This window comes from Notechis scutatus, chromosome 1 (genome assembly GCF_049901735.1).
Source record: "Notechis scutatus isolate UNSWTSFEM ecotype Mainland chromosome 1, rNotScu1.2, whole genome shotgun sequence".
Lineage (NCBI taxonomy): Eukaryota > Metazoa > Chordata > Lepidosauria > Squamata > Elapidae > Notechis > Notechis scutatus.
The window spans coordinates 202,613,345-202,640,423 of NC_142009.1; the positions used below are offsets into that span (position 1 = coordinate 202,613,345).

Here is a 27,079-nt window from a genome sequence, read left to right on the forward strand (position 1 = left end):
CGTAAATATTTGTTTTTTTCAAGCTTTCCATTTTTTTTCTAAGGGAAACATCTTAATGATTGAATTTTCTCTAATAATCCAGTTCACCATCTGTAAATTAATTTATTATCTTCAGTTTTAGCTGTTAATTATAGAATGGTATTAGAATAGATGAGTACCACCAGAATTCCTGGGAGTTGAGTGGTGTAAAAAATTAATAAAAATATTTTTTAAAACTATGTTTTTAAACTAGACTAGACTGAAAATGATAGTATCGCTAATTCAGTTTCAAATAACAGAAAATTGAAAGAAGGGAATGCAGACTTCTTGTAATTGAGCAGTATATACCCTGTTTCTCCAACAATATGGCCTCCCCAATAGGAAGTCCCAGCATGTTTTATAGGCATGAAATGAAATTAAGCCCCTCCCCCAAATTAAGGCCTATATTAAAACATGCGAAATGAGAGGAATGGTGGGGGAGCTTGCCGTTAGGAAGTACCTTTGTTGCACACCCGGATATGGTGCTGCCTGCGTTGACCCCGATCTGAAGTGCCCCACCAACGTCGAGGTCAACATCAAGCTGTAGCCGCCCGCCCGAAGATGCAAGGGAGGGAATTAAGTCACCCCGAAAAAGACGATGGCCTAGCCATTTTTGGGGCTCAAAAAATAAGACCGGCCTTATTATATGAGAAACACGGTAAGCATAGCAGTAGGTAAAACTGATTCCCATGAAAACATTACTAGAATTATACCTATACTATATTTTAAAATTAAAGCTATTTTATATGACTAAGAGTACAACTCTGCATAGTAATAGTACTTTTTCTGAACCCCATTATTATAGCTATAACAGACAGCTAATGACCGACTTTTTAGCCAGGATTCATATAAAAAATTACAAAGAAATTTATTTAAAGGTTAATATTGTAAATACTTGCCTACCTGAAATCCCATTCTTGCTGGTGTTCAATAAAGCTACAGAAGGTGCAGAAACTCTTTTATTATTCACAGCCTGCCCTGGTTTCCTTGAGGTACATTCTTCACTATCACTGTCCTGTACGTTTTGTAGCCTTGGTTGGAAACACTGCAGTCGACATGACCTGATATTGCTTAGTATTTCAGAAAGGGAAAGTTTATTTCCACAATGTTTATTGGAAGCATTGGTCCGTGAAAAATTAGAAGAAATGTCTATATTTTGGGAAGAGCTTGAACAACTATTTAGCATATCTGGATCAATCTGCTTCAGGACAGGATCATTTTCTGTGGCTATCCGGTCCATTAATACCCTGATTTTAAAAGAAATAAAAAATAAATGTTACGAATAACTTAAAATACAAAATACTTGCAATAAATATTCAACTGGAGGAAATATCTTATTTTACCTTCCACCTCTCCCAACTCGTCTTCTTGCAAATCCTATACATCTTCTTGGAACTGTAAGTGTTGTGAGACAATGTCTGTATCTTAGCTTATCCAATTCTGCCAGTTCTGAATTTTCATGAGAATAATTAGTTTGGTCCAAATGAGCCTAGAGAAAAATGAAGTGAAAACTGATTGATGACTGATTCATTTAAAAGAATTATGTAGCTGCCCATCTTAAGAAAAACAGTTCTGTGGGACTCCTAACAATAAAACCCAAAAAATAATAAAAGCAGAAAAACAAAAACTTGGTACCTCAGCTGTTCTCCTCTGATGCATTCAACAAAACCATCCTCCAAGCTCACCCTGGGAGGGGGGGGTGTTCTATAAGGTAGGGTTCCTATGAAAAAGGCACACTTCTGATATCCCACTACAGGGCAATATTTAAGGGAAGGGACCTGGAGCTTGCCCACTCTGTCTGACCTGGTACAATGGACAGATATTCTCAGCGAGAGATGGTCCTGCAAATAATTTCACCCATGCCATTTAGGGCTGGAAAGGTGATAACCAGGATTTTGAATTGCACCTAGAAAGAGACTGACAACCAGTGCAGTCACAGAACAGTGATACAGATAGTCTTTGAATTACATCTGACTGTTTAATGACCAAAGTTATGACGGTCTCAGAAAGGATGTTTTACGGCCTATAAAACACTTCTGGCCATTGTAAGGCATCGCACTGCTCCCCCAAAATCACATGATACTGAACTGAGTGCTTGGCAACCTAGTCATACTTACAACTAGCTACCAAGTGCCCCACAATCATGCAATAGCCATTTGCAATCTTCTCTGCCGGCTTTCTCAGAAATTCAGAGGGGAAGCTGACAGGGAAAACTGCAAGCTGCTGCCGCCACCTACTGAGAAGACTCTCTCTTTTCTGGGAGCTGACAAAAAGAGCTGCCTGCCAGGAGTAATCTCAGTTCTGTGTGAATCTAAGATTTCCTCCCTACCCAGAATTGAGATTTCAAGCCTGAAGGATTTCCCCTCCCCCTTGTTCACTGCAGAGAAATCATTCATTGAAATAGAGTTAAAACCCTGACAATTTTTTCCCTTTTCCTGCAGTACAATGTAGATTATTCCCCCATCCTATAGAACCTCCCTGTCTCTCCCCAAGGCACCCCATGCTCCTTATCTGGGACACTGTCTACTTCATCCCAATCCAAGAATGGACACAGTATTTTTATAGGGAAAGAATGACTAGCTGCACTGATCCATTAACATTAGTATGGCTATTTATTTTATTTTATTAAATAAATTTATATAGCCGCCCAACTCACACACAGTGATTCTGAATGGCATACAGCATTAAACATTCAGTTTAAAATTCAACCTCTCCCTCCCCATGGTGGTGACAGCAGAATCAAATATGCCACTTGATTAGGTCCCAGTAGGGTCCTCAGGTCTGCTGACAAAACGGTGTCCTCAAGGCCTTGCAGAAAAGCAACAAGGTGGGAGGGCAATCTTATCTCTTGGGGAATTGGATTCCAAAGAAAGGGAGCCACCAAAGAGAAGGCCCTTTTCCTAGGTCCCATCCAATGTACCTTCTTGACAGTTGGAATCGGTTATGAAATGGAAATCTTTGCTAGATGGCAACAAATAAGTATGTGTATTACTAAGATTTAAGCCGTCGTTGGAATTTTAAGCACTTCAAATTTTATCTTTCACTTCCCTTCCATTTCTTAAAATGAACAGGAGTACTGGGGCTTCCTAGTCAGATACTTTGCTTGCTCATCAGACAAGCTTTCACTATTTTTATAAGAACATAGATAAGCAGATCATGGATTCAATTCAGAATGGAAGACTGCTTCCTCAATTCTAATTATGACAGCCAGAAGCACACTGTTGTTAATGGCAGGAGATATACTTCTAGAAATTAACTGGAAACTAGTTGAAACAACTGAAGTCATATCTGTGTCAGAATTCTAAATGCGTGACATTTAAGTCTAGAAGCAGACGAAACAAGTAAACACATATTGAAACTGAATTAAGACTTCAGAGCATCAATTATCAGATGTTGAGAGGAAAAAAAGCAGAAACAGCCACTGATACTGTACAAGCCAAGATATGATTCAATTACAGTCCTGTAATTCAATTAAGGCCATATCAATAATTAAAAGCAACTAGCAATTTTGTCCTCAAGTATACTGTATCTTGAAATACTTCAACAACATCTTCGGGTTCACAACTTGTCAAATTTAATAATACTACAGTTAACATGATCTGAAGCAATTTCATTCATAAATAGAAACCTTTCTAAAATACCTGCAGTAAAAAGGAAGTAGAGAAAGAAGGATAATTTTTTTAAAAAAAATCTAAAATATGCATTTTCTTCTGACCAAAAATTAATATTAAGGTTAAAAGTTAAAAAACTTTTAAAAAAACTTTTAAAAAGTAAAAATTCTTACAGCATAATATTGGCATCCTGCTCTTCTTCTGAATGCACAGGCTCCATCAGGATCATTTTCTTCTTCTGGCTCAGATATTGGTGAGGATACCTAGAAGCCAAATAAAACTAATTTAAAAACACAATTCATTTATCATTCCTGGCAAATATTTTCTTCCTCAGCTAAGCAACCCAAAATAGTTAAAACCAGGAAATGCACATTTAAAAGTGAAAATAAATTTCAACAGATGGCTTATGAAGAGGCTTCTTGATAATAGTTCTTATTACGTTCGGAGAGATCAAATGCCCAAAGATCCCAGTGAATTTTTAAAAACTCAGCTAGGTTTTAGTCATTTTCACAAACCTAATCTGTTCTTCGGATTCCAAATTACTGTTAACATACTGTATGGTATTTTATCACAATGTATCTTTAATCACAAATCTTTTTTTTTTATTTTAGAAAAAAAACAACCAAATTCATATTGCTTCCACCCCGCCCCCCTTTTCTGTCCAAATATAAATCAGGATTCTTCCACTTACATTTAAAAAAGATCTGCTTTATAATGTGGCTGACATGTATTACCTGGGGGAATTCATCTTCATCTGAACTGTGGAAGTCATATTGTTTGATATCACTTTTACTGATCACAGGCAAGGGCTCAGTAGTAGACTGCTGAGGACTTATTACACTCTCAAGTTTAGGCTTCTTTGGATACTTCTTCTTTTGACGGACAACATCAGACACTTCCTCTTTTAGAGATGAATGGTGAGCATGCTGTTTGTGTACAGTAAATTTTGGACAAAACCCCCCACATTGTTAATAATTACCTGATTTTCATGAGATAGTAAATAACTTTTTTCTCCAATCGCTGCCCCCAATTATATTTACAAAACTCTGGACAAGTAGCACGTAGAGCATATATTATTCAAAGATTTAGAAACATTTATTGCATTTATCTTGTATCATTTTAAACTAACTTGTACCATTTTAACTAACATTTTAAACACTTAGTATTTCTAAAGAATTTGTGTCTAGTATGCATTGTTTCTCCCCGGTGAAAAACATAAGGTTTTCAAAAGGATCTTTCTCCTGTCTTCAAATTCAATTTAAAAACAGCTTAAGCAACATTACATTTTTAAGATTTTTACATGAGCTTAGCATGGAAAACAAGAATAGTTCAAATAAAGAGTGATAAGTGCCTACAATGTAATAACCACTAGATGTCATCAAAGTTAAAAAATAAAGATAAACATTTAAACAAATCTAATCTTTTAAAAAATATTTGGACTTTTTTTTAAAAAAGCGTAATGTTATTTCCTACAAATAATGGAAGCCCAATCTCTAAAATCTCTGAAATAAATACATACAATTCCATTATTACGTGGATATGACTGTTTAATTTTGATAAAAAAAACAAATCATCAAATAATTAATATGTATTGAAAACTCTTTTGTGATCATAAAATTGTCACAAACCTAATATTTTAATGATTTTTAAAGAATCCTAATGATGCATTGCCTAAGAGATGTAGAAGTAATGCTAAATCAAAATACTGGTGTGAAAAATATAAGAGGCAATATTACTCTGTCAGAGTTGTGTTTAATATAGTGTGGACAATCTAAAGACTGCAAGCACCCAAAAGTATATTTTTGCAGCATCAAGATACTGGACTGCAAACAAAAACATGAAAACTTCATTGAAGCTTAATGCATATACCCTAACCCAGCACAAACATGCATCACTATCTGGAAATTATCTGTTCCATGACTTTACTGTTATTACCATCCCAGTATCTTTTAGAAAACTTTCCTACTCTTTCACTAACAACTCTACAAGTTTTGAGGAATAAGTAGATGCAATTAAGAAAAACTACTTAGCATAAAGTTGTGAAAATTCTGTATAATGGGTTATATATGCAAGCTGAAATATACTGCTATTTTTACAAGCATATCAGTGAGATTGGCATAAACAGTAGAAACTTTGCACTAGCATTAACAATACTGAATCTAATCCACATGTAATTGTTAATGCTCTAAATTAAAAAACGGACAGCTTCCCAGATCAACTAAAGTTGGTTTCACATAGCTACCAGTAGCATCATATAACTGATTGTATTTATCTACTGTCTAATATACAGTATGCTCAATTTAATTTTTATTTTGCTTTGATGCCACTGATGGAAATAAACATAACAGGATAGGACAGAAGAATCGTTACTGTATGTTTGAACAGCCTCTAATACTTCCCACATTATTTAGCTAAAACATCCCTCTAATTAAGCAATAAATGTAACAACTAAAGTTAGTTACCTACCTTAACTTTACAGTCTTGAACTTTGTGGTGATTTCCATTATGAAGTGCTGCAGGGGTGGTGTTCATCTCTTTCTCAGTTGAATTCAGCTTAACTTCATTAAGTATTTCTCCTCCATAATCACCCAAATGATATCTTTTAAAAGAGTGAAAGAGCTTATAGATCAAGAATATAGCATAATAAATGAATCTTTTTTAAAAAAAATATTTTACAGAAATCCTACAAGATGTTCTGATCATCTTTTAAAATGCAGAAGAGCAGATGAAAAATATTTTGTTTGAGGTCATTTTACAACTGATGAAAGATGGAATAATGTTCTACACAACCTGCTGTATTTGTTAATTAAGGCAACTGCATATCACAGGTTAAATATACTACAGGTAGTCCTCAATTTACAACCATAATTGAGCCCAGAATTATGGTTATAAGTTGAGGTATCACGTGACTGGATTTAAAGTTATGATTTTTTTATTATTTTGTTAAGCGAATGCAGCGAATTACATGAATCCATTTCCCCCCAATGAGTGGGGATTTTTTTTGCCAGAAACCAGAAGTAAAAACCAGAATCTGACAAAAAAACATCGCAGAATTCTGCAACTGTCCATAAAGTCAAGCCAGTGGCTAAGACCTCAAAAGGTGATTAGGTGACCACAGGGTATAATAGGTGGCCACCAAAACTTTTGAGAACAGATCATAAGTCGCTCTCGGGAGATCCTTCATATTTTAATGATTATTAAGCAACTGGTCTTCAGTTGAGGACTATCTGTTCTATTTGGAATGCAAGATGACCTTCCTTGATAAGAATGATTAACTCGAAAGTTTTACCTTTTCTCCACAACTTCTAATGTCAAATGTAGTAACTCTCGTTTTGTTTTCTCTCGTCTCTTAATCATCTCTAAAATTGTTATGGCTCTACTGAACTCTCGTCTTAGTTTCAGCATCTTCTCATAAGAGGCTTCATCATTTTTCCGATTCTGTTAGAAAGGAAGTATCTATATGAAAAACGTATCTTGAAGATGTAGTCAGTCTGAGTTTAAACTTTACTTTATACGGCTTTTAATAATATTGAATATTTGGAGGACTTAGAACATTAGAAGCAGAATTGTCATTCTTCACTGCAGCTTCTAGAACAACCAAAGTCTGCTCGAGAGCTAGAAAACCATGCGAAGGGAGGGAAGAATCACCAGAATTTAGGAGGATTATCCTGCCTAGGAGAGAAATATTCTCTTTGTGGAACACACTTTCGAATCCAATCTTTAATGAACAAATATGTTTTAAAAAAGTGCCTGTCTGGTGAATTGAAATACTAAAGAATTATGTCTGTTTGTATTAATGTGTCTTTTTTCACAATCTCTATGGATTTTTATGCCATGTATATAGTATACTTGCTATTTGAGAAAGGATATTAATCTTTAAAATTCTGCTTTAAAATTAAAGCACCCCATGCATTCATACAAGGAATCATGCGTATCCAAATATCTCAAAAATCATAAAAATACAATAAATACACAGAGATATTTCAGTACTATAATGCAGTATCTCATGAGTTTCCACAATCTTACATTTGGGCAATTAAAGAAGTTGGCCTAGGTATGCCAACACCCATGGCTGTCACAATAAAGCCTTCTTATGTCACCTTCTCACAAATTCTATTCAACAAGAGCATATGTTAAACAGCCTACTGACGTTCTCTATGCATGTTCTTAAAATTCATATGTCTGTGCTTGTCAAATGTATATGCATGCAGTAATTTAACACATGCCTTAATGAATTCATTTGCCTTTCAAAGAAAAGGCAAAATAGTATTGCACCTTAAACTGTGGTTTGGATATAAAGTTGCCTACTGTCCATAAAACAAATGTTTTATGTGCAGTCTGATCCACCAGGAAAATATGAAGATAAATGTCCCACAATTAGGTAAAGGGACACTGAATTCTCATAGCAGCTCCCTACAAAAACCCACCTATTGACAGCAGCAAATGATTTTCTGGGGAACATTGTGTTATTTATTTACTTTTATACAGATTGCACATCTTTTAATAAGAGATAAGCTCTCAAAAGTAATAGTAACTTAGTGTGTAAGCAGCATTTTAAAAGCATACACAAAGCAACTATAACAACATGCAACTTTTCTGGGGGGAAATTGGCCACTAAATTCAGTAACCAGTTGCACCACATTTAGCAGAAATAAATTGCAACCAAATGCTTGCTTCAGTTTGTAGACAGTTTTTCGCATTGCTATGTAGACATTTGGCTCCATTCTTCAATAGAGACACATTGGAAAACCACTGAATTGAGAAAATTACCTTTCTGGTCTGCATTTTCTCAGTTCTCCTCCGAAAAGCCACATAGGGATCATTGTTGGTAGAACCATCTCTTTTCTCTTGTTTGATTTGGGGGATGAGAGATGGCCCTCGGCAGTTCTTACGTTTCCTTACCCAGTAGTCATAGACAGCCTTAATAAGATAATCATCCTCATTTAGCAGCAGCTTAGCTTCCTGAAGTGTTACAAGCTGAAAGAGATACAAAAATACATTTCTAAAACAATCACATCAGAGATTTTAGTAACTGTTCTTCACAATAATTCAAGATGTGAATTTTGTATGAAGAAATGTAGAATCAATACTGTACGTATATAAACACAGTTAACGTAATAGAGTTCTCCAAAATTTCTTCATGTACTCACAACTATTTTTTTCCATTATACTCTCTGGACACATCCAGAGAAATGTACTATGTCAACTGTGTTTATGTATGTGTAGCATATCATACATCCCTTGGATACATCCTCCACAGCTCTTGCATGGCAAATTTAAAAAAAAACCACACACAGAGAGAAATTGGTCATATTTCTAGTAGCAAATACTACTGTAGTCAATGGAATGGCACAACTGAATTCAGTATAATTACCCTCATCAACAAGTGTATAAATTATCAAGAACTAAAACCTAACTTGTCTACAATTTTAAATGTGCTTCAAATAACTGTAATTTTATCCAACAGCTTCTCAAGTATTTAAATTAAGGTATTTAATTTTCTCTATGTCAACGAAAGTTTTCAAGAGTTATTGCATATTTTTTATTTTATTCTTTTAGGAGCCTAGCAAGTACATTTGGATATTATATCATAAAAATGGTGCGTGTATGAATGCCTTAGAATTTATAGCAAATATGCTTCCAGCCTTCTACTCAATATGAGATCTGTCCTGAATTCTACACATACAAACCCTTCAGTGAATATTATTTCACTGTAAACACAGAATAGTCTGTAGTGTTCAGAGTATTTTAAAATCTACTTTTTAGCTAAATCATTTTGTCTTTTTGTTGAAGAAAAAACAAACTGGAAATGTCAATGCTTCATTTTATATAGGTGTGTTGTTGCATTTTTACAGTATTTAAACTGTTAGAACCCTTTTATTCATATGTAAAATGATTATAAAGACAATTACGATGCTCACAAATAGATTGTGTTCAAACGGAAATAAAAAAAACACTGAAAGAATGAAGTATTACGCTGTTGTGGAAATAAAAATAAATCTGCGGAAGAAATGGTCTCTATGAAGCTTTTCTGCTGTGGCAAAAATGGAAGAAACCCCCAATGTACCTGATCAACCTAAAATTAGTCCTTTCTAATTCCCATTACAATATATGAGATTTCAGTTACTTACAACCTATTTATATCACTGATTTAAATGGGACTTCAATGTAATTAACTTTAGATTGGAATTTACTCAGAAAACCTTTCAAACCAATTACCTAGCAATTTTTAGTCTTTCTTTCTAATAAGACTATCTTATCTATTCCCAAAGTCAGATTTCTGAGCTGATATGAATTATTACTCACATTCATCCTCCCTCAATAGTGTCTAAAGATGACTTGGTAATAAGGAGAATATTTCTTAGATAAATTTAATCTGCTTACTTTTGTTACCTTTTTTTTAGTTAAGTACCCAGACATTCTGGGTGGTCATGAATTCTGAAAGGTGACATTCTTACATGCAAAAATACATTGTATGAATTGGTTCTTAATTTCCAAATGGCAGATTCATTTATTTTAGGTATTTTAAGCCACAAGTTCTATTAAACAGTTCAAGACCCACCCCTGAAAAATTATAGGTTTTTTTTTTAACTGACATGCATTTGAGATCTATTGACCATCATAACCAATTCTTTAAAATGGAAAATTTAATGACATTTAATGGAAAATTCACTTCACAGTTGAAAGACCAGGCTTTCCACTTCGTAACAGCAATGTAGATTTTACTGTATCCTGCATTAAAATATTACATAAAATCTAACTCAATTCCTTTCTCTTTCTGATATGTGCTTTCAAAAGCAAATATATATTCCAGATATTTTGATTTTTTTTATTATGAACCAATAAACGTGTCAGGACTCCTTTGGTCTTTTTAGCTGCCAAAATGTTCTACTGGATTAAAGTAAATAACTTCCAATCCAAAGAGCGGAGACCTGTATCTATATTATAAAAGGCAATGGCAATATTAGTACAAATAAGCCAATCAATTCAGCACACTCCTTTCCCTTTCTTGCTACCTAGTCTCATTTTATATACTTACTACAACATAAGGATCCAGCTTTTCTTGATTTTGAAATCTTACCACTTGGCAATATCACTAAGCTGAGGATTTATGTGTCTAAAAGTTTCATGTTTTAAAGTAAAATAACAGCTAATAAAATATTTAGCTTCATAAAAGGTATGTGGGTCTTTTTCTACATCAACTTATTTAAAATAATTAACAGACACTGAATTTTGGAGTAATTCAAATAATTCAAAACAATTTGAATATAGAAGTTTGAGATTAAGTGTATGGTTTGTACTGGAGAAATGTACATGTATTAATCAAAGAAGAAAATAACAGGTAAAATAATGTTTCTCCAATACTTCAAATATAACATTTATGGAAATCATCACTTTCTCATTGCATTCACCATAGCTGTAACAGGAGCACAGCCATAGTAGCCTAAATCACTACCTGCCTAAAATCATCTTTTCTCCTTGCCTGAAATAGCTATTATGTGGTATAAGAAATAGCTCTCAAAGTGAAACAATTTCCACATACAAGTCAAGGCCTCTAAATATTATAGTAGAGATATACACAAAGTGGAAAAAGGGAAGAGGAGCAAAGAAAGGAAAACTCAGGCAAATGGATGCATACAAGTACTCCTTGAATGATTTATATATCATATTTCTTCTTAATTTCTTTATATAATATGAAGGATGTATATTTAGCATTTCTGGTAATAAGAAATAAGTCACGCATTGTAAATAAAGGCATCCATATTTAGCAAAACTAATTAAAAATCAATTTTATCTGCAACTGCTATAATGAAGAGTTGAGAGGGGGTGTTGAATTCTTGATACCTGATTAGAACTAGCTTTTTCAAGCCTGTCTATCATAATTTCAAATTGCAGTGGTTTGATTTCCATCTTCCGATTAAGCCTATTTAATAATGTTTCATCTTCTGAGTCCATATCATAATCAGGTTGTTCATTGTCCAAATTAAAGGCTGAAACACAAAGAAAAAATAGTTTAATTTAAAATGGCATGCTTAAATGGATATAAATATGCTAATGAACTATATGTGGCCGGGAGAGGGGGTAGTGGAATGGCTATCTAGTGCAGATATTGGAGACAAAAGATAGATTTTTATTACTGGTCAAGCCATTTCCTCGATTGCTGACAAGGAGTTAAGAAAGATGCCATGTGTCAGAGTCACAGAGCACCTTAACTGCAGAAAAATAGGTATTAGGCAACTATGGCAAAATAGTACCTTGATTAAAGAATGAATCATTAGGATTAATACAATGAAAATCAGATAGTTTGCAAAACATTTACAACAAACCAAGTTGTGAGATATTGGATCTTAATACCCAAAGTCAGTAGACTGTTATAAACACATTTTCAAGACAATAAAATAAATTACAACAGAGAATAGAGAAAATCATATCATAATTTTAACCATGACCCTTATAATGATCACTTTATTTATCACTTCTTTACTGGTATTTAGGAAAGGCTGATTTTAAAATTTTGTATTTATTATTGAATTTATATCCTATCTATTAAATTAAATGCCACCCATGTCATGGTTAAATAAATAAAGTTTTATCTGACTTCTATTTTTATAAAACTTAATATCAAACAGCAATGAAATCAATGCAACTAAAATAAAAATCAGAAAACAAAAATTATAATACTTTTCATTAATGAACAAAGGGTTTGGGAAGCACATACATTTTGGACTCTTTTTCTAAAGTTTGCGATATCTGAAAGCGAATACTTCTTGTGAAGTATATGCCATAGGCTGGACAACACTAGAGAACGATGCATCTGTGATGTGGCGTAGCAAGCTTCTACAATAGAGAAACCTGGCAAGTTTATTGTGTGATAGGCTATGATTTAAACTTAGAGCAAAGAGATGATATGCTATGCCTAGATGTTACTCACCCTATGCAGTGTTGAGATCCTGGGTTTACTTTTTTTTTTTTTTTAAGTAAGCCTGTTTTAAGTATTAAAATATTACTGGACAGAGTGCCAAATCATTAATTGTTTATGAACACTTTCACAACGTTTTTTCTTATTTACAAATAAAATATTACAACTTATTTCATGTTCCTTTTCCAATAAGAATTTCATGACCCTACTTTTACAATGGAAGTGGGGGATGGAGTCAAACAAGGCATCAAGGGAAAAAAACCCAGAAATTCTTGTTTGTTTCCCAAATTTCTATTTTTTTGCCCATGCATCTTTATATTTCTTCTTAGAATTACAAAAATGGGCTTTTGGTGGTCACGTGACCTACCCTTGTAGTCAGTTATGTGAATGACACAACAAAGATGTTTCAATTTTACAAAAAACATGCTACATCTTATTTCATTTATGTTAATAAGCCACAGGTTTTCTCCAACAGGTTTATATCACAACTAGCCTTTCACATCATATATGAACCTTTCACTTGTTTATAAATTCAGTGTTTTGCAATAAACTACTACTCAAACTAATCTTGAAGTTAGAAAAACAAAAAGAAAATAACACAAATCTACCCATTAGAAAAGCATTGTTAAGAGACACATAAATATCCAGAAAAATGTGCATTTCAAGCACTAACTGGTGTTTACTGGAATAATTTTGTAGAAAAACAGACTTGCCTTCTATCCGCCTCCACTCTAAATTAAAATTGTAATGGATGATTTTGGAGTAAAAATGCTAAAAGAAGTTTTCATGTAAAAATAAACTCAAAGAAACACCACAATTAACTTTCATAATCAGCAAAATATCTAGCTATTCTGATATCAAAAAATGACTATTTATGATTTTTCTTGGAAACACATAGTAAAGTTTTGATGAAAACTAAGCCAGCCAAGGCGTTCACTCTCTGCGAACGGTTTTGCGAGTCCAGATATGCTGTGAGAATCCAAAAAATTAACTCTGCTTGTTTGCTCTGAAGAGCTGTCATCCAAACATCTCTCTTGAGCTAAGACTGAGTCAAAACTGGGACACAGTCAAGAGAGGCACGGCTACAACTTGACAGGACCCAGTCTCCGGGCAGAAAGGCAGAGTTAACCCATTCTTTAGATTCTCTTGTCAGCACACTGGACAACTATTCATATATCTATCAATGAGAGGAATCCTCTGAAGTTACATTTTAATCACCACACTTACATTATTATAAAATCTATTTTTATCAAATTTTCTAAACATGCGTGCAGGTCCAAATACTGAAGAATGCAAATTATGTTGTTGAAGTAGTCAGTTTAAATCTCAGTATTTGCTTCCCCCATTTAAGAATTAAAATTTAGCTTTGGGCTTCCCATCTCTCCTAAATAAATAGTTAATAATGGCAAAAGTTATATGAGATAAGCAAGTCAAGAAAGACACTGTTTTTACACATCATTAATATGTACACACAACACTCATATATTACCTGTTCATGGACCTTGATATTTTGAATTATTTTAAACAATAACACAAAACTAGGGCACAATTATGTAAAAGTGATAGCAGAACAGAAATGTCAACATTAAAACTAATTTTAAAGATAAAAGACCCGAAAGATATTCAGAAGTATTGAAAGGACAACAGACTAGAAGTCAGGTAAATTTTATTAAACAATTCCTACTTGCCTCATAACAAACCTGCAGAAAGACCTTAAGCACATCTTTTGGGATCAGGCCAGTATCACTAAGACAAACCAATTTTCTAAATATCAGAATTTAGAAATTTGATGTGTAAGTACTTTACTCCACAAAAATAAGAAAACAGATATGTTCCTTTACAACATGAATTTAATAATAACTTCCTTTTCTTCAAGACAAACACCCAAATTTCTCTCAAAATCCCTTCCTTCCCATTCTGTGATTTTGATAGGCAATTAAAACAAACAGTAGTTAATGCTGTGCTTACGTTGAATATGAATGAACTGCTTTGGCTGTTTAAATTCTCCTTTGTACAGACGACTGTAATAGTTGACATTACTTTCTGCTTCAGGAACTGGAATAACCATATTCTCTTTCTTTTCTCTGAAGACTTGCTGTGCTGAGATTGCTCTTTGCAAATGGTGTTCCTAAAAAAAAGCATATTATTTTTATAAAAGCAATATATCCTGTTTTATCAAATAGAAAAAAATCTAAAATTTGGGGAATGTTTTCTTTTAGGACAGCGAGATACATTGCTTGTCCTTAAATTTAAAAGCGTAGTCTTTGAGAAATAAAAATCTTCCTCAGTCATTTCGACATGAGAATGTAAGTTAAGTTTGTAGGAAGGGAGGGAGGGAGGGCGAATCAAGATAATATAAAGCATAAAGCAAAGGCTTGACCCCAGCTCTTGATTGTTCCACTAATTAAAAGTATCTTCAAGATTAAAGTCTGGGAAAGCTATTTTTCCACCTTTCTAAAACCACAAATAAATAACATAAATATGTGTGGGCAAGCATTGTAGAAAGCAGCTTTAAGAGCAACGGACTATTGCAAAGTTTTTCCCAAGATAAAGGTTGTGAAAAGAAGATACTTGACAAAAAAAAATAAAAGATGAAGAATGGGGAAAGCATTGAAAGAAGTGACTTATAACCATTTTTCACATTTTGTAGCATCCCCATATTCAGATGTTCAAAATTCAGATACTTGGAAACTGGTTACATTTATGAATATTATAGTGTCCTGGGTTCAAGAGATCATCTTTTGCAACCTTCTGAGAAGCAAAGTCAACGGGGAAGCCATGATTAACCATGCTACTAACTTAATATGTTACTAACTTAACAAACGTAGTGTCACTTTGGGTTTTACTAATTAGATTAATTTGTCGTTACAGAAATGGCTAGTTTATACTATTATGGAAAAGTAAAAAGTTGAGGCTCGATGTTAATGCCTTATTCTGCTGCAATTCTACTACTGTTCTACAGCTGGGGAACACTGCAGTCTTCACTGCCAAGCAACTGATTGGCGGTTGGATCGGCCTCCCGGAATACCACTGATCATTTGCTTCCGCCTGCTGCTACTGCCAATAGACGGCAGCAGCGATCCCCACCACCTAGAACAGCTAATTGCCAGTATTTCGGGACAACGATCCAACCACCAATCAGCTGCTCAGCAGCAAAAGTTTCAATGTTCCTCAGTGGAGGCAACAGACATGGAGAAGGCAGGCTGTTTGCTATTTACTGCAAGGATGCTAGCCAGATGAATACCAGATGGATGCTGGAAGGCAGAGGCAGATTTTTTTTCTTGTTTTTTTCCTCTAAAGCTAATGTGCGTCTTATAGTCTGGAGCGTCTTATAGTGCGAAAAATATGGTACATATTTTTTTTCTCTCTGATTGTAAACAAATAAGGCAGAAAGACAAAATGTTTGTAGAAGTTAAACTTAGTGATATCAACTTTATTTGAAATGTTAAATATAAGCTCCAATTAAAAGGGATAGCAGTGATTTTAAGTGATTGTCTAATTATGTTCTTACCCTTTTTACCTTTTTTAATATTTAAAAAAAGTTTAAAATATGTCATCATTTTCATCTTAAAATACAAGCCTACAATTCTATTCACAAACTACATTTAAGTCTTGAGGCTTGAAATCTAAGTACCCAGCTTGTTCAGTTATCAATCATAATCATACTTTTTTTTATTTTTCTTAAAAGAAAACCAGCTTTATTATCCATTATTACCCAACGATCAAGTTTGTATTGAACCATACTCTTTCTAATCTTCTCTACAACTTAAATACAAATGAGGCTCATTGGACCATATTCATGAATAATCTTCCGGACAATTTGACCTATCACAACAGTTTTTCAGTTCTTTTCTAATTCAGTTCAAAATGCTGGTTTTCAATGAAGTTCTGCATAGTAACTTTAGTTCCAATTGTTGTAGAACACCATATTTGTTTTAATTTTCTGTTTGGAAGGTCACAATAGCGTTTTTATATTATTTATAAATTAACATTTTATATTGTCTAATCATGTATCTAACAACTGTAAATAAATCATTATCATCAAGAAAAGTATGAACAGCTTTTACTACTTGTAGCAGTGGTGTTCAAACTCAATTTCATTGCGGGCCACCTTAGGATTGTGTTTGATCTCGGGGTCTGGGTAGGCGTCACCAGGATGGACATGGCCAGCTTGACTTGTGTCGGGGGCAACTGTGGCCAGAATGCTCTGCCAGAGAAAACGGGCTCCCTATGTCAGTTTTCAGCTGTGACAGCTTCCTGCAACCCTCTGCCAGCGAAAACAGAGTTTGAGGGACACGCACGGCCCTCTCAAGCTGTTTTCACTGGTAGAGGCACCGTGGGTCAGATCTTTGCTGTTTTCAGCACAGCCACATGGGTCAGATCTAAGCACCCTGCAGGCCTTGGGTTTGACACCTCTGACCTCTAGCAATCTCTGTGCATACTCCAAATACCGAAAATATAGTCTCAATTTTAAAATCACCCTTGAATTAGAAATACATTTCTGTACTTTCCTCTGAATATCTCAAGGAGCAAATTCAGGGGTGGGATTCTACCTGGTTGGACTGGTTCTATAGAACCAGTTGTTATGCTTCTGCCCAGTTTAGAGAACCGGCAAATTGCCCCACTGGCTGGCTCTGCCCCGCCCTCCCCCTCACTCCTTACCTGGTATGCGCCCCATCAAACTTGCCTACTAACTTTTTCCTTTTTTTCCCCCTGACTATCAGCTGTTCTGCTGTGCCAGGAGATTTAGATTAGCCAGAAAGCAGGAAATCCTTGGATTTCTTGCTTTTTAGCTAATCTAAAAGCAGAACTGAACCTTCCTTAGGACTGAAGCTTCTATTTTTCAGTGCAGACTCAGTTAGCAGATTGCAGATAGCTAGATCTCTAAGTGAATCTGTGATTCCGTGAGTAACTCAATTTGCTTGCCTGCTTTGCCTGATTTTGGATAAAAGTTGCTCTTTTTTTAATAAAAAATTAAATATTTATATAAATATTTACAATATTTACATACAAGCCACGCCCAGCCAGTCACGTGACCACCAAGCCACGCCCAGTCAGCAAGCCATGCCCACCAGTCACATGACCACCAAGCCACACCCACAAATTAGGCCACGCCCACAGAACCGGTTAAGAAATTTGAATTCCACCCCTGAACAAATTCCATAGTTTACTAATCTACCTGTAAATGAGAAAGAATCAAATAATAAAACAAGTCCATACAAAATGCAGAGCCACAACCCAGTTCATTATTGTGGACAACCATAATGTGTTATAGTTTAGCATATTTTATGAAAACAGTCCTATTCTTGCTAATGAGCCAATAGCTCACATTCATCTAAAGAAATTAGAACCTAGCTTTTTTCAGGCCTCATCCAATCATGTAAGTATTATATATACAAAGCTTTGACTGAAAATTTATTTCCAAAAATAGTTCTGAATCTAAATGGAGCTCAGCATTCCTAGAAAGTGAAAACAATTGGTGAAAGCAATTTCATATCAAAGCGTTCCTAGCTTCTCAAAAGAAAAAAGACAATTTAAATAGGAATTTTGTGGCAAGCTAAATGGAGAAATAGATTGCAGGCATTTTATTTTTGTTATAAGAATATCATGCTTCAAGTAGATGAGAACGTTAAGCAAGTTTCTTGTTTCGCTTTTTGCATGCGTCTTATATGGAGAATGGGAAAGCGCTACATGTTTCCCACAATATCCATGTTTTATTTGTGTCCTGTATGTCCACATTTATGTGAGTTTCTATAAACATAACCTGATTATTTTAGTAAAATAGTTTTTTGTTCTGTTGTGTGATATCTAATATGCAATTAGTCAATATAGTATCTTGGTTATGTTTCTCTATGCACTTTAAACACTTGCATATATAACAAATATATCTACCATAATGGTCATTTATAAAAGCCAATCATACCTTAAAATAATTGTAAAGATGTAGGTCTGGAACAACGTAAACCCAGGAAACTGACTGATGGCTTCTCTATGTAAGTCTACAACACGGGTCTGTCCCAACTATACTAATATGAAACTGCGAAGACTATATAACAGCAACCGGATCAAAGTTCACATATACTTAGATCAAAGTTCACATATACTTAGAGACAGATATATTCCTCCTTATTAATAGTAAAATATTAATAGTAAAAAAGCAAAGAACTATTCAAGGGAGATACATAGCTAATTTAAAAATAACAATTTTATGAATACTACAATAAAATGAAAGGCTACAATAAAGTTTAGATTCAGAATTAGTTTTTGTTCATGAAATGAGTTCAATGAGAAGTCTATGGTACAGCCAAAGTTTTTTGCTGATGGAATGAAAGATATGGTTGCAAATTTACATTCTCCCAAAGCGTTCCCAAGAGATAATCTATTAATGGTGGTGCAGTGATCCAGTTCCAAAGGGAAAAAGGTGATTTGGAATACTGTGGACATAGTTAATGTAATACAGACCAAACCTCACTATAATTATATTATAAAGTCGTGATGGTCAGTAGTGGGATCCTATTTTAGTCGCTACCAGTTCAGTGGGTGATTGCACGTGCGCACCTAACACATACGCACCTAACGCACGTGCATCTAACAAGCCAATCAGCTGAGAGGATGAAGAAACAAAAAGCTAGGAGCGATCCCCCCACTCTCCCATGCAGTCTTTTATCGTCTCAGCTGATTGTGGAGGCTTTTTTCCCCTCCTCTCAGCTGATCAGAGGCTCCGGTAGTGATTTTTACTACCGGTTTGGTCAAACTGGGTCAAACCGGTAGCATAGCACCACTGGTGATGGCAAACCTATGGCACACGTGCCAGAGGTGGCAAGCAGAACCCTCTCAGTGGACACGTACACCATCACCAGCTGCTCTTCTGGTTTCTGGCACGCATGTGCATGCTGGCCAGCTGGACTTAGCAAGTGCTGGAGCACCAGAAAATAGCCCAAAAATGGCCAAAAGGCCATTTTTAGACCTTTCTCAGCCTTTTCCCAGCCGTTTTTGGCCCCAAAATGGCCCGAAAATAGGCTAAACCAAAAACAGGCATGCGTGCACTGGCCAGCTAGTCTTTGGTTTTCCAGTGCTCTGATGTGCACATGCATGCATTCCGGTTTGGGCACTTGGTGCCAAAAAGCTTCAGCATCACTGTAAAAGTATTAATTAAGCAAATTATCATACAGGTAGAAATATATATTAACCACATTATAATATACTGTTTAATTTGTTCAATCTCAAAAAAAAATAAAGCTTTTTTTTTGGCAAACCAAATAATCTGTCAATATAAGGCATTATAAGTTCCAAGCACTAACATTTTACAAGGAACATTCCTGGTAGTGAATTCAGATTGAGAGGGTAATCATGTTCACAACTCTAAACAGTATGTTTATTCAGTGTTCAATGTATTAAACATGATATCATTGCTTTACCAAAATAAATGCATTTTAAGGCATGACAATTCTTCAAATACAGGAGACTAACTAGGTCAATTTTCTTGATGCTCCAATATCAATGCACATGCTATAACATTAAACTCTTAATAAAAATATTGGGCTAGGGTCATTTATTCAACTCACTGATCCAGCTAGGTTTCTGATATGGGACTTTGTTTGCTTTTATAATTCTGAATTTTACACTTCCTTTCTATTCTACTTTAACCTTTTTTCAAAAAATCTTAATTTTTGCCTTTCAAGCTGTCTTGATTTCCTTTTTCATCATTAAGGAAATATGTACCCCTATGCACCTAAATAACTAAAATCTTATCTATAAAGAGAAGGAATATGAGGTAGACGAATCATACCCCAGAGATTTCATGGTATGCAATTAACTATGCATGCATATGCACACCCACTTCTTTGCATGAGAAACATTATGGTAGTAGCTTCCTAAGATGTGCAACCCCTGCAAATAACACAACTATTTTAAAAATTCAAAAAAGAATGTTTAATATTGGAACCAACACACTGAATAACATTTGTTCTCAATGTTTTCCACAGCCCTATCAACCTTCTCTCTTACATACATAAGTCACCCTCAAACACATTAAATGCATGCACCTACCATTTCTTCAAGCAGAGGTAACAAAAAAAAGGAGAATTAAATGGAATTGAAGTAAAAGAAATGGACAGTAGGCTGCATGGAAAGAGAAAGCTGCCAACAAAACAGGATGGAGATGAAGTGAGAAAAAAAAGGAAAACATGTATGAATGCAGACAAGAGAAAGGCACTGTATAAAAATAATAAAAAGAGTTAAATTAAGTATGCAATTCTTTCCAAGCCATGACTACCATTTAAAAAACCCTTTGCTTTTTAGCAGCAGTTCCTGCATCTCATCTTTTCAAATGTTTATTCTGTTCTTCTCAGGAATGTAAGATGATCCCTTCCTTCCAATTAACAGACTATTAAAAAAACACCTTAAATGAAAGGTTACACCTGTATCAGTATTAGTAAATTCCACTGAGTTCTGTGTCTTATTCCCTGCTTCTACCCCGAGGCTTCAGGATGGCTGAGCACTGGTCTCCCTTCTCCCCTGGGCCTCTCTGCATGGCCGCTATGTCTCAGGATGACTGAGCACTAGCCCGCTTGCTCGCTGCTTCGGGATAGCCAAGCGCCCGCCCGCTTGCTCTTTTGGAGCCATGACAGCTTTCCTACTGCGCTGTCAAGTCACGGCTAACCCACTTGCTCATGGATTTGTCCTGGCTCGCTCTACTCACAGTTCCCTGATTTGTTATTTGCCTCCTTTGCGTTGTCTGTGTAATCCAAAGTGTAATTTTCTCTTTCTCTGGAGCACTATCTCTGTGCATCTTCTTTGATTGAAGACTGAGCAAAAATTGGGCATGCTCAGTAGGAGGAGGCGGGACTAAGCTTTGATTGATTCAGTCTTCAAGCAAGGAAGCAGAGACTACTCAGGCTTTGGACTCTCCGACTAGCACAACTGAGAATGGGTCTTGGTAAAACTTACCTGAGACGCCCCTTCTATAAACGCTGCAACAGAGTCCATGTCTAGGTTAAACGTCTCCTACATCATCAAGCTGAGTCTGCCAAGCTGATTAAAGCCAGCCCTTGTTGCTAGGAACCCAGGTTTTGGTGAAGTAACTTGACAGACGTGGCATGTTTCTGAAAAATAGAAAAATGAGAAGAACCCTCCCCAACCATGACAGATGGAACCAGGGTGGAGCTGGACTCTCTTGCAGTGTGTATAGAAGGGGCGTGCATCTCAGGTAAGTTTTACCAACACCCATTCTCCTCCACGCTGCTGTGAGAGTCCAGGTCCGGGACATACCAGAGCCAGCGTGTCCTTGGGAGGATCTAAGTCTCATCCACATCCTCCAATTCCGGAAATACTTTTTTGGAGCACTCTCTTGCCAAATGCTGCCTCTGGGGAGGCGAAGATGTCCAGTTTGTAGTGCTGGATAAATGGAGAGGGCGATGTCCAAATTGCCGCCCTACAGATTTCCTCTATGGAGGCCTGGGTAGCCCAGGCAGCTGATGTGGCCACACTCTTGGTTGAGTGAGCCGTCAGTCCTTTGAGCACTTGGAGAGATCGAGTCTCATAGGCTGTACTGACACAAGCCCTTATCCATCTCCCCATCATGGATGGGGAAGCCTTGGTCCCTAAAGCAGGATGAAAGGACACACATAGCTTCCATTTTACAAAAGGTTGCAGTCAATTTAATGTATATACGGAGAGCTCCATGTCCAGCGTATGCCATTTCTGTTCCAGCTCATAGTGATTAGGGCAGAAGTCCGGTAGGACTAGTTCTTGTGCCCTGTGGAACCATGAATTAATTTTTGGAATAAAGGCAGGATCTGGGCGCAGCACCACTCTATTTTGATGTAAGATGCATAAGTCTTGTCTAACAGAAAGGGCTGCCAAATCTAACACTCTCCTGGATGACGTGACAGCCACCAGGAAGGACACCTTGAGAGTCAAGAAACGGAGACCCACCAATCTCAAAGTCTCAAATGGGGGTCCCATAAGGGCCTGGAGCATCTTTGAGAGGTCTCAAGTGGGATACCTATGGACTACCTGGGGATGCAGGTTTGAGAAACCTTTCAAAAAATCTGCATACTGCCGGATGGCAAGACAGAGTCATAATTATCCCAAGTCAACACTGTAGAGGGGCATTTTTGCTCCCAGAAAGCTTCCCTGGAGCCCAGGAAGTCAAAAAAATGGAGCCGGGTGGGCACACAGCACCCACCCCCATGCTATTTTGGGGCCTTCTGGGCCTCAGGGAAGCCTCCTGAGAGAGGAATTTTTCCTCCCAGGAAGGCAAAAAACGGAGCGGGGGTGGGGTGGGGGGAGGTGCACCCCCTGGGCCTCAGGGAAGCCTCCTGGGCAAAGCAGTAAGACAGAGAGGGGAATCCCGGCACAGCTAATCATAGGAACAGCTGATCATCGGGAGGGAAAGAAAAAAGAAATACCTTAAGGAGTGACTGGGAGGGGGAGAACGCAGTCAGTTATGTCAGGCATGCATGCGATGTTGCGCATGCGCGCTAAGGACTGACTGGGTGGGGAAGGGAGAGGTGGGCAGAGGGGGTCAGGGCCAGCCAGTGGCACTATTTGCCAGTTCTCCGAACTGCACAGAATCATAATAACCGGTTCTATAGAACTGGTCCGAAATGGTAGAATCCCACCCCTGGTTTTACTAAGTCTTGTAGACTGTTGACAATCCGGAGAAAGACTTTTCAGGAGACCGTGTTGATGACCGTCCCTAGGTGAAGAAGACGGGAGAAGATGGCTCTTGCTGCAATTTATAGAAAAGCTGTGCTCCTGCAGAATCCGAATCGTGGTTTGAAGGTTATTGTTGGCAGTGAGGGCCGAAGATGATTGTATGAGTATATTGTCTAAGTAACATTAGACCTTCACAGGTAGAGTACATAGACACATCACTAATGCCACCAGAACCTTCATAAATACCCTGGGGGGCGATGAAAGGTCAAATGGCATAGTGCGGTATTGGCAATGCTTATAGCAAAATCAAAGGAACTGCCAATGATGGAGCCAGATCGGGACATGGAGATATGCCTCCATAAGATCTATGGACGAGAGGAGGTCGCCCTCCCAGACACTCTCCAGGATAGTCTGGAGGGACTGCATCTTGAAGCACCTGTAGGGAATGAATCAGTTTAGGGACTTGTGGTCGAGAATTGCTCTCCACCCACCTTTGGGATACAAAGAGCCGGGAGTAGAAGCCCAGCCCCCATTGGTCCTCTGGAATCGCCTGGATGGCTTTTATGTCCACCAGGTCTTGAATGGTGGATTCCATGAGAGCCCATCTGGAGCTGTCCTGAGACAGGGCAACAGACAAAAAACCTCAGAGGAGAGGGAGAGGAACTCGAGTCTGGAGAACCCAGGCGTCTGAAGTTTACTCCTCCCATCATGAAGCAAAAAAGGTCAGACAACCTCCAATGGGAGGAGAAGGAAGGCAGTCATTTGGAGTGCCAGAGAGAACGGCTGTTCTGACCCAGGCTTCATCAAACTTAATAAAACACCAACTGAATTTAAAAGTAAAACCTTTTTTAATGCAACACTGGGAATTACTTGCATTCCCAGCCAAAACTCACTAGACACAGTTTCTCCAGGTAAGAGCACTCTTTTCAGTGCTGCAGAATGCTGCCAAGAAACAGAAGTCCAATTACTTAGACTATAAACCGACAGGAGTTTCAGCAAAAACAAACCAAAGTTCACAGGGCTTCACTGAGGAATCAGAATCTAATGAACTTCTCTGCTTCCTGCAAAGAGCACGTCATTGAGGGCTGACTTTGATCCCTTATGGGCGGGGCAATCGCCTTTTAGCCTTACCCAAGTCACCCTCGCTGCTTTAGCTGCTCTCTCCTTCTAGCAGCCCTGCACACAGGGGAACAGGCTTCCCTGGGTCCTCTGCTTTGCTGCTGCCAGACTCCAAAGGCAGCATCCCACTCTCAGATGGTCCTGGCCCAATCCCTGCGAACCACAACAACAGCCTCCTCTACCTTGAAAGGGCCGCTTGTTAGAAAACTGTTGATGCCTGGCCGGATGGTCAGGTTGTTGCTCCTGCCGAGGAGGGAACACCCTCTGTCTACAAGGAAAGTGGGTGTTGGACTCCGTCCGAAAGGAAGACTGTCAGAAGTAAGGTGTCTGTCAAAATTCTGACCTCTTGAAAGACGATGGCAGAATCTTCCTTTTGTCCCTGGATTCCACAAGATATGATTCTAGGGCTTCACCAAACAGGCTGTTGCTCAAACACAGGGAAAAGCAAGCTTCCATTTCCGTCGCGAGTCAGTCTGCCAATTCTGCAGCCACTGAAGACATCCCACTGCCACCGAAGACGCCATCGCTTTTGAAGCAAATTTCACAGAGTTCAAGATTGCATCTCCTGTGAACTCCGCTGCAGCGATGCTCTTATTTATGTCCTGGTGGGATCTGGTATCGCCAGGCGGCAAACAGTCCTGTAACTGACGTAGCCACCGCAGTGACGTCCTTGAAAAGAATGATGCTGCAGTGGAGGCTCGGACCACCCAGGCCACAGTCTGTTCTGAACTCTTGTTGTCAGCTTTTAGGACATCTTCCAGTTGCGCTGGTGGTTTCAGATGTGGAGACAGAGACAACCACGGAGGCATCTACTGACGGAACCTGAAGGGCCTTGGCCAAGGAAGGGCCCACGTTATAAAACTGCCTATCATTAGAAGTGGGGTGGGGCCCTGAACCTGGAGAGGTGTACTGGAAGTTCTAGAAATAGCTTGGGTGATAGGAGCACCTCAGCTTGAACAGTTGGGTCTAGAGAACAAGGAATCGCCCTGGGCTATGGGCTCCCCAGAGGGTCTGCTGTAACTTCATCAGGACCCAGCTGAGCAGTATTTTGGGCTTTGTAAAGCAGAGACTTGAACAAGGAAGGGCTAAAAAGACCTGTAAATGTAGGCTGTTCAGGTCTCAAACCTTCATCATCTTAACAAATTGGAGTCTCTAACCTCCTCTTCCTCTTCCTCAGAGGAATGGCTCTGGTCAGATGGATCTATTGAACACTTATCTTCATAGTCCCCCCATTCAGAATTAATGGAAGGAAACTTTTGCTCAGGGAGTCTGGGCAACCCAGTCCTTTCAGGTGTGGCTCCCTGTTGAGGGAGAGGAGGGAAAAATTCCAGACCCAACCCAGTAGGGCAAAGGAGTTGCTGAAATCTTTCAGCAATCCCGTCTAATGACCACTGAAACCACCTCTCTAATATACTCAAGCCTGTTACTTATAGGAGGTTCCACAGGGCATAGGCCAGCAGCTGTAGAGGTAAAGGTTGGCTCCACCCTCTGTCTATGGCTGCCATGGGATGGATTATGAGGATTGGATGCTTCTGAAACCCAGGCAGTCTGCCTAAAATGGGCGTTGGTTCTTACCTGATACGCCTCTTCTCGTGGAACTGCGTAGAGCATCCAGAGAGTGGGAGGTGCTCCAGTCTTCACTTCTCACAGGCTGAGTTATAATTGAGGAACGCTCCTCCTTCCTCCACGTGACTCCTCCCTGCGTTCCCCCAGTTTTGCGAAGACGAGAGGACAACAACACCCTCTAATCTTAACTATAGTACAAACTCAACTATATACAATAATGTCATTGGCCGAAACAGGATTCCCCACCAGACGGACCAAACAGGGTGGGGCTGGATGCTCTACGCAATTCCACGAGAAGAGGCGTATCAGGTAAGAACCAATGCCCATTCTCCGTAGAACTGCTACGAGCATCCAGAGAGTGGGACATACCAAAGCATGTGTGTCCTACGGGCGGGACTCCATCTGGGTCGGAATCTCCTGGGTATCTCTCGCCACTTGCTGCAGGACTCGCCTGCCAAAGGATGCTTCAGCTGAAGCGTAGGTATCAATTTTATAGTGGCGTATGAAGGGTGACGGGGAAGCCCAGGTGGCAGCCCGGCAAATGTCAAGAATGGAAGCCTGAGAGGCCCAGGCTACTGATGTAGCAGCACTCCTGGTAGAGTGGGTGGTTATTCCACTGGGGACCGGAAGGGCCTGAACCAAATAGGCCTTGGATATGGTGGCTCTAATCCAACGGCCCACTGTGGATGGGGATACCTTGCAACCTAACGTCTTTGGCTGAAAGGACAGAAACAGAGACTCCGATTTCCTGATGGACCGTGTGCGATAGATGTAAATACGCAACGCCCTTCGAACATCGAGGGTGTGCCACTGTCTTTCTCTTTCATGCAAAGGCTTTGGACAGAAATTAGGGAGGACCAACTCCTGCGCCCTGTGGAATGCTGAGTTGATTTTTGGTAGAAAGGAAGGGTCTGGTCTCAAGACCACCCGATCAGAATGAAAAATACACAGATCCTTTCTCACGGATAGAGCTGCAATTTCAGATATCCTTCTAGCTGAGGTTATTGCCACCAGAAAAACTACTTTAAAGGTAAGAAATTGAAGTGTTGCCTCCCTGAGAGGCTCAAATGGAGGCTTAGTCAAGGCCAAGAGAACTTTGTTAAGGTCCCATGTCGGGTATCTGTGCACCACTGGAGGACGCAAGTTGGAAGCCCCTTTAAGAAAGGCCTTAATTCGAGGGTGG

The 27,079-nt window shown here is 38.1% G+C and overlaps 1 protein-coding gene across 1 annotated transcript in view; it reads right to left on the reverse strand.

Annotated features, from left to right (window-relative positions):
• Positions 1 to 27,079, reverse strand: part of EPC2 (enhancer of polycomb 2) — a 54,316-nt gene that overhangs the window by 12,022 nt on the left and 15,215 nt on the right. The window contains exons 2-10 of the mRNA XM_026673498.2: positions 14,518 to 14,677; positions 11,475 to 11,620; positions 8,400 to 8,606; positions 6,919 to 7,067; positions 6,096 to 6,228; positions 4,364 to 4,555; positions 3,803 to 3,892; positions 1,362 to 1,507; positions 922 to 1,265 (exon numbers count right to left, since the gene is read on the reverse strand). Coding sequence (XP_026529283.1) covers positions 922 to 1,265; positions 1,362 to 1,507; positions 3,803 to 3,892; positions 4,364 to 4,555; positions 6,096 to 6,228; positions 6,919 to 7,067; positions 8,400 to 8,606; positions 11,475 to 11,620; positions 14,518 to 14,677 — 1,567 coding nt within the window. The remainder of the gene's footprint in view (positions 1 to 921; positions 1,266 to 1,361; positions 1,508 to 3,802; positions 3,893 to 4,363; positions 4,556 to 6,095; positions 6,229 to 6,918; positions 7,068 to 8,399; positions 8,607 to 11,474; positions 11,621 to 14,517; positions 14,678 to 27,079) is intronic.